Here is an 8,172-nt window from a genome sequence, read left to right as displayed (position 1 = left end):
CCCTGCCGCGCTCCCCGCCTGTCCTGCCTCGCCCCGTCTGTCATTCCCCCTGCTCGACCCCTGTCAGTCCCCCTGCCTGACCCCTGTCAGTCTTCCCTCTCGCCCTGCCTGTCCTCCTGCCCACCTTCGCTTTCCGCCTGCCTGACCCCTGGCAGTTCCCCGGCTGCCCTTGCCTGGCCTCCCGCGCACCCTGCCTGCCCTCCTGCCTGCCCTTCTGCGTTCTACAGGCACCTGGCCGCCGAGCTCACCCTCTTGCCCTCCATCTCATTCTCTCTCCCTTCTGCCCCGCACCGTCTCGCCCTGGCCCTGCCCGCGCCTTCCCGTCCTCCCTGCTTGTGCCCCCGTGCCCGGCATTCTCCCCGGGTTGTGCCCTGCAACTCCCCTCTCTTGTCCCTCCATCCCTCCGCAGCCTCTGTGCCCCCGGCTCCCCTCCGGCGGTCCTTCTAGCTGCACCGGGGTTTGTCTCCGTCCCTGCGTGTCCCACTGTCCCTCCTCTGCCTGTCCCGCTCCATCTCTTGCATCCTTTGCCTTGTCTGTCTGCCCTGCACATTCAGCTGGTTCATTGCCTGCATCTGTCTGTTAAGGCTTGCATTTGCCCATCCTGTCTTTCCGTTTGTTTCCCATTTATTTAGCTTTCGTTTGCAGTATTGGCCTTGTCTGTTTGCCCACTGTATGCGGTGTCCTACCAAGCATGTCTGTCTCCTCTCTGTCTGTCAGTCCGTTTGCTAACTGCCCTCCATCCCCACGGTACCAGGCATCTCAGTCCTGTCCAGCCATTGCAGTTATGTGTCACCGAGTCCCTTCAGCACAGCTTTCCAGTAGTTTAACCACTGTCCCCGTGAACTTTGCACATCTGGCTGTAACACCATCACTCTGCAAATTACCTCTCTCCTGTCTATCTGCCCATCTCTCCTTTCCTTCATCGCTCTATCGCTTGGTTCGTTTTTCTCTCTATCTTCTTGTGGCATCTATATATCATTTGTCCACAAAATAAATCTCTTTCTATCCTGTATGCTGCCCACTCATCTTCTTTATCTACCCTCCCACTTACCAAAGGCATATACATTTACAGTATCTATGGGATCTGTTGCATTATACATATGCTTGTTATATTCACATACAAAATTTATGAGCACACATAATCTCACACAACACAAGTGATGTGGATCGGTGCAGCAACACCGTACTGTTCTTTTTCTGTCACTGTCACCACAGTTTATGAAAAAGTTGTGTATTTACTAACATGTGAAAGGCTTTCTTAGTGTACATTTTGGGGGTTATTATTTTTTAATAGGCTGTTGTTGGGAAATCGGGGGTGGGCTTGTACTTCCATTTAGTATTCAGTCAATTGCTGTCTTTTGTAACACTTCCAAAATTGACTTTATGTAAAACGTAGACAAACACAGTGAAAATTTTTGTCACTGAACTATTACAAGGTACTGAATGGGCTCTGGAGGCACATTTGAAAGGCATCTAGGGTAACAAATGAAGACACCGACTACGCAAAAAACCCCATTCAGAGATTGACAAAAATGATAAAGATTCTTAGGGAAGGAAAAGGCAGAAAAATCTACATTTAGCTCTGTACAGACGGAAGCAAAACCGATAAGGGCAGATGAGAAAATGCCTTTCCAGCAATAATTTTAAATAGCGATTGGGATGCTATGATTCAGGGACCAGAATTACGGTCTCCGCCATAAAGGCCGGCACATTTATCACCTACGCCAAATTTAGTTAGGACTTAGAGTACAAAATTGCAGGAAGGCCGCTGGTATTTCTGAAATATTTCATGCAGCAGGCTCTTCTGTTTACAAATAAGGGGTTATATCAGACATTTGGTGACATTTGGTTTTCTGTGACAATTTCTCTCCTTTAATTCTGGTGTTGCTGAAAAGCGTATTGAGAACAGCCAATAACGGCATTACAGCGGGAACAACCGCTTCATTGCCTTGCCTCGTATGGGAGTTCATCCTTTCGGGGAGAAAAGGCAGAGATTGAAATGATTAATAATAGCAGATATTCTACCAGACTAAGTGGGGGTTAGCTTGATCTGTTGGACAAGCAGGCACATTACTGAAATATTTTCCGTTCTGTCGTGAATCCTCTCCTTTAAACCGCGACAAGAATATGTGCAAATCGAAACGAAATCCCTCGTTTGGCATTGGTGTTTTAGTGGTTATTGAAAGAGCTCTCCCCATGAGAATTGGCAGGTAGCTGAAAGTTAAAACTATTCTTAAACTGATGAGATAACAGAGTCCTAGTCCTGGTGCCGGTCTTTTTCAAGGTGCTGCTGTAGCATCTTTAAATCTGGCTGGCTGGAAAAAAACATATTCTGGAAAGCTCTTGCTGATGTCTGTGGATCTGACCCATCCGACTACAGCCCGATGTTGAAGGTTGCTGTGGGGAGTCCCCTTTTCAATTAATTCTGATTGCAAATTGGGGATATCTGATGCAGTGCATGCCTTCTGGCTGGCACAGCCCCGTCGCCGCTCGCTCAATCTGCTGTGCTCTAGTGTTGTCCCTGAATCCAGAAAGGCACACAAGCTAACGTTTCCTTTTTGACTTAATCTTGCTGATCTCTCCTTATCTTGCAGACGATCTGGCCTCATCTAGAGTCCGCCTCTATTTCTTCATCTCGAATGAAGGGAACCAGAACTTGTTTGTCGTTCAAGCCAGCCTGTGGCTTTACTTGAAGCTGCTTCCATATGTCTTAGAGAAAGGCAGCAGGCGAAAAGTAAGAGTCAAAGTCTATTTCCAAGACCCGGACACTAGCAACAAGTGGAATGTGGTTGAAAAGAAAGTTGATCTCAAAAGAAGTGGTTGGCACACTTTTCCCATGACAGAGGCGATCCAGGCTCTGTTTGAGAGAGGAGAAAGGAGACTGAACTTGGATGTTCAATGTGAGGGCTGTGAAGAGTATTCAGTGCTGCCAATTTATGTGGACCCCGGGGAGGAATCCCACCGGCCTTTTTTAGTGGTGCAAGCCCGCCTCGCCGATAACAAACACAGGATCCGGAAAAGAGGCCTGGAGTGCGATGGCAGGACCAATCTATGTTGCAGGCAACAGTTTTACATTGACTTTAGACTCATTGGGTGGAATGACTGGATCATAGCACCATCAGGTTACTATGGGAATTACTGTGAAGGGAGCTGCCCGGCCTACTTGGCCGGTGTCCCGGGGTCGGCTTCCTCCTTTCACACCGCTGTCGTGAATCAGTACCGAATGCGGGGGCTGAACCCGGGCACCGTGAACTCCTGTTGCATTCCAACCAAACTTAGCACAATGTCAATGCTGTACTTTGATGATGAATACAACATTGTGAAAAGGGACGTTCCCAATATGATTGTGGAAGAATGTGGTTGTGCTTGATTTAAGGTGTGTTTTGGGGGGGGAGAGAGAGAGAGAGGGAGAGAGAGAGAGAAACATTCCCGTACAAGATGGTGTTGGAGGAAGTTTCACTGTGTATCCAGGCATCAGTGTTGGAAAGTCACTGTGGAAAAGTTTGACAAAAAAAAAAAAAAGAAAAAAAAAAGAAAAAAATAATAATTTCACTTTGGTGTCAGGACAGTGGCAGTTTGTGGATCATGGACACTTATATATTCTACCACTTATAAGTTAATGCTATGAAATATCTTAAAGACACACACACACACACGAAATGTGGGCACGCACACAAACACGCGCTCATACACACAGACACAGACACAGACACACACACACGAGGCAGCTCGGAAAAGGGACATGAGCACAGAAAGTCAGTGACCAGTGACGACGGACCCAAATGCCTGCCAGTACGAGTGAACGGCTGAGCAGCTGTTTCCCCGCCTGCCGGCGAAGCCAGACCGAAATGAGCTCCCTTTGCTCAGGCAAAAGCACAGACTGTGAGAACACAACGTATTCTTGCACGCAGGTGTCAAAATGACCAAACTTAGAAAATTTAAAAAAACAAAAAAAAAAAGTCTACTGTCACCTCTTAGGTCTAACAGGAAGCTGCAGGACACCTGCCTTGGGAGGCGATCACTTCCTCTTAATTTAAATTTATCTAAACATAAACATCACAGATACCCGCTTCTTCCTACAGCACTTCCAGCAAGGAATCGTGTGGTTTCATCAGAGAGAGAGAGAGAGAGAAAAGGGGACAGACATGTAAGAAACTGCTGTATTTCTAACACCTGGCCGTTGCAGAGTCACAAGCTGGGCTGGTGTGATCCGATGCTTTCACTACCTACTAGCAGCCCATGGTTGGCTACACGCGCCGTGTCTTGGAGAAGGGAATCGATACCATATCTGGACTGTGTTGACTGTTGGCATCTCACTGTTTGAAGAACAAAAAGTCGAAGTTGCAACCTGTGTTCTTCAATGGGGGACTCGGCAAGGCCACGTCACGTGGGGGACAAGCAAACAAGCAATGGCCACCACGGCTGAACCAATGAACCCTAAAGAGGAGTGACAGCGGCAGAGTGGAGACGTTCTGGGAAATGCAGTGCATTTAATAACAGGCGAGGAACATTTTTACAAGTCTTGGAAAGGAGGAGAGAGGAGAGTGCTTTCAATTTCCTTACCAGGAGGTGTCAAGGATGGCCATAAAGATCAGAAAATAATGATACAGCATAGCACTTGCAAACTGCTTGAATGCACGTATAATAGCACTTGCAAATTTCAATGCCTTGAAAAGTGGTACTTGATAGTGCACTTATCTTTGCTCACTATCTAGGTAAACAGGTGCCGCATGAGCTATGCAATTTAAAGTGTTGACCCATACTAGACAAAACTGGACTTATGATATGACTTTTTTATATTTTTTTATACTTGAAATTAAATCTTTTGCTTCTTTTTTAAAGCGAATGATTGCTTTTAATGTTTGCACTGATTTAGTTGCATGATTAGTCAAAAACTGCCATTTGAAAAAAAATGTTATTTTTATAGCAGCAAAAAATGAATACAGTTAAATGTATTATACATAAATTTTGGAACCAAAGAGGCCAACATATTAGTTATAATTTTTATGAGATGGCAAAGCCATCATATATCATGTAGTCATACTGAGCAATCCCTCACGAGGCCTACCAATTGTTTCAGGGTACAAAATGGATTCTGTTTGTTCTATTCAGTGTCTTTTCTATACCATACGCACATGGAATGTAGAGTGAAAAAAAAAGTGACTATTGTAGAATACATTACAATATGTGCATCCTTTAAATCCAATTTTTATGTTTATTTAATAAAGTTCCTTTTAGGTTCTGTTCCATAATAATTTAAACCAAACAATTTTCACTTAGATTTGCTGTTGAAGTATTTTACATTTGTGTACAGTTTAAATAAATAAAAAAGATTGAAAACTGGATGTGCTTTTTTTTTTTTTTTTTCAGTGTGTAACATCTGGAGGAACTCGCTTACTTTCGGGACTGAATAGGCTGCAGACGGTGAACTGTCGCATTAGACCGTAGTCGTATTAGTCATTGCAGAAAGCCTTGTCTGAGAGCTCAGCTGCGATCCTAAAAATGTTACACTCCAGTTTTACTGCTGTCTATACATGTAAGCATCTGCTTCTTTCTCTCTGCAGCAGTGCAGGGGCTCTGGGCACAGGAACGGCGCTGTTCCGCATACCTGCAGGTCATTTACAGCAAGTTCCTGGTTCACCTGCTGTGTAAGAATGTAACTTCTTCTCTGGGTCACTCCCCAACCGCTTAGAAGAAGTCAAAAAAAATTATGTGGAAAGCACTTCCAGGAATAAAAGACCAATAGTAAGTTTGGTTAATTTTTTTCCAAAACTAGCTGACACCAAGAGAGGGTGTTTTCTCTTTTTAGTAAAATATCTCCCTTTTACTAACAACCTACCCAAGCACTCAGCTGCACATATATCCAGATATTGATTTAATTGATCTTCACAGATAAATTCTTCCTCCTGGAGACCTAAGCAAATGCCAGCTGAAGCTGACAGAAGGACCTCTGTTGACTTAGCAAATGTTAGATCTGACCCTGAAACCCAAAAAGTGTTGAAGAAGCAAGATCATGCAACTAATGATGGGTTCTAGTTACAATTCACATTCAGGTGTAGCTCTGCCCAGCTCTCACAGCCAGGCGCTGGGGTTAAACAGGAGACCTGGAAGAGTAATTTGCTGTGACTGTGTCAACAATCTGCTTCTCAGAACTTTGTCCTCCAGATCAAATTTTTTGAATATCTCACAGCTTTCTCACCACCTTGAGCTGCACATTGATTGTCACAGCCACCAACCACTCACTGTTGCTGCTTCATCTCTCAGCAGCCTTCTCTCTGGTTTTTGTTCCCTGGGTCAACTGTGCTACTGATGAGTTCAATAAATTCCCCTTGGAATCAGTGGCCAATACCCATCCCTTCAGTCTGAAGGCATGTTTGCCCTAATATGACACCGTCATTACAAATAAGACTGGGCTGCACTTTAAAAAATGGGATATATTAAGAAATCTCGCCCATTGAAATGCAAGGCCCCAGAGGCTGGCTCCAGTTAGGTTTCATTCTTAATTGAAAGTGTTTGGTTCCTGGGGTCAAAGCCAAGCCCTGCGTTGGACACTGGGGCTCCTGTGCTCAGGAGGACAGCAGGGTGTCTCAGCGAGGGATTTGGACCTGCAGCCCTGGGGAACAGGGAATTGCTGGCAGCCAGGATGCTTTGAGCTTGGGCTGGCCAGGAGTGAGGGGCAGGAACAGGCTGTGCTCTTCATCCCACTGTAAACCCACAAGCAAGCTCGGGATCCTGAACTCTTTCACAGAGGCCATCAAAAAGCACCCCTTTTCTGGTAAAAGTCTTTCTCAGCTTTCTTCCCCTGTCCCTGCCTTCTCTGCTCCCTGATTTGTAGCTAGAGTTATGATGTTTACGGGACAGAAACAGAAATGCAAGGAAGAGCATGAATATCAGGATAGTGTGAGGGGCATCATCTGGGAGTCGGAAGAACTGGATCATAGTCCAGGCTTCCAAGTCCTTTTATTTTGTGTGAAAGAGACCCTAGAAATCGATGTGACCTGAACATAATTGGAATTTTCTGCAGCATGGAGTCACTTGATGCTCTGGGCATTCTACAGACAGTCAGGTGTTCTTGAATCCTGGCGCTAACAGCAACCTGTCACACAGATTTCTAAGGCTAAAATGAAATAAAATTGTCTTTAGTTTTGTGGGACCAATCTGAGACAGTTCGGGTTTATTTTTCAGAGATGTGACAAAGCTACTGCTCTTGCCAGCTTTTTACATGGGAGTGCAGGAATTCCGCTTTGTGCAGCTTCCACCTCCTGCATTTTTGAAATCAGGCAAAATGAAAAATGAGATGCCCAAGCCTGATGGCTGCTTTTCAAAAATTTTGGGGTTCTCCCATATGTCATTCCCATCCTTATAAAACTGAGCATCCAGTTGCATTGCTTTATGCCAGGTTAGATACTCTACCTCAATAAACAGCTGGGTCACATCCATACACCCCCCACCCGAAGGTGACTTGGTGACTCTCTCTTTCTTGTCTTTGATAGGCTTTGAACTCGATTCTGTAAATGCTAAATCAGTGTCTTCTGTCATGTGACAGAATCAATCTCTGGAGCTGGAGAATCTTCATCCTTTAAAATATTCTAACACAGGCAAAACCCCATCCCAGTGCCTGGACCTGCCACTGGTGTTAATGAGGATGGTGTGAACAGCGTGACTGTCACGATGTGGTGCAACAGAGCACTTGTTGGATTAACTCTGCATACATCACATATTTCCACACATAATAGACACCTGCTCCAAAATTGCCAGCTCTCACCTTCTTTGCTTTGTCACTTGTGAGAGATGAAGTCAGCAGCTGAAAATTAATTGCTGCACTTGACCTGCCACGGGAGAAGAGGGAAACCCCTCACCGAATGCATCCTTCGCAAGGAAATTCTTGTATGGACTGGTTTCTATTGGGAAGGGTAAAAGAAAATTTTGCAATATGGATCAGAAATGCAAATTTCTGTCTAAGAAGGGAGTCCGTTGCAGTTAATGCTGGTGTCAGTCTGCAGTAACCCCCCTAAAGTCTGCAAATGTAATTCAGGCTAGCACCAATATAAGTAAAGACACACCTGAATCTGGTTTTCTGGAATTCCTGATTGGGCCCAGCTCATGCTCAGTTCCGAGTATTTCTAAAAAAAGCAATTTTTCCTTTAGAATCAGCTGCTATAATATTCAGCA

General features: G+C 45.0%; 1 protein-coding gene across 1 annotated transcript; it reads left to right on the top strand.

The window, feature by feature from the left end:
- The first annotated feature begins 2,127 nt into the window (after positions 1–2,127).
- Positions 2,128–5,343, top strand: INHBB (inhibin beta B subunit). The gene is given in 3 exon segments (XM_017740117.1): positions 2,128–2,210; positions 2,394–2,547; positions 2,549–5,343. Coding segments are annotated over 3 exon segments (1,059 nt in total). The 3' UTR covers positions 3,371–5,343.
- Positions 5,344–8,172: the final 2,829 nt, after the last annotated feature.

Source organism: Corvus brachyrhynchos, unplaced genomic scaffold, assembly GCF_000691975.1.
Source record: "Corvus brachyrhynchos isolate BGI_N302 unplaced genomic scaffold, ASM69197v1 scaffold126, whole genome shotgun sequence".
Classification (NCBI taxonomy): Eukaryota; Metazoa; Chordata; class Aves; order Passeriformes; family Corvidae; genus Corvus; species Corvus brachyrhynchos.
This window is presented reverse-complemented; position numbering and strand designations above follow the sequence as displayed.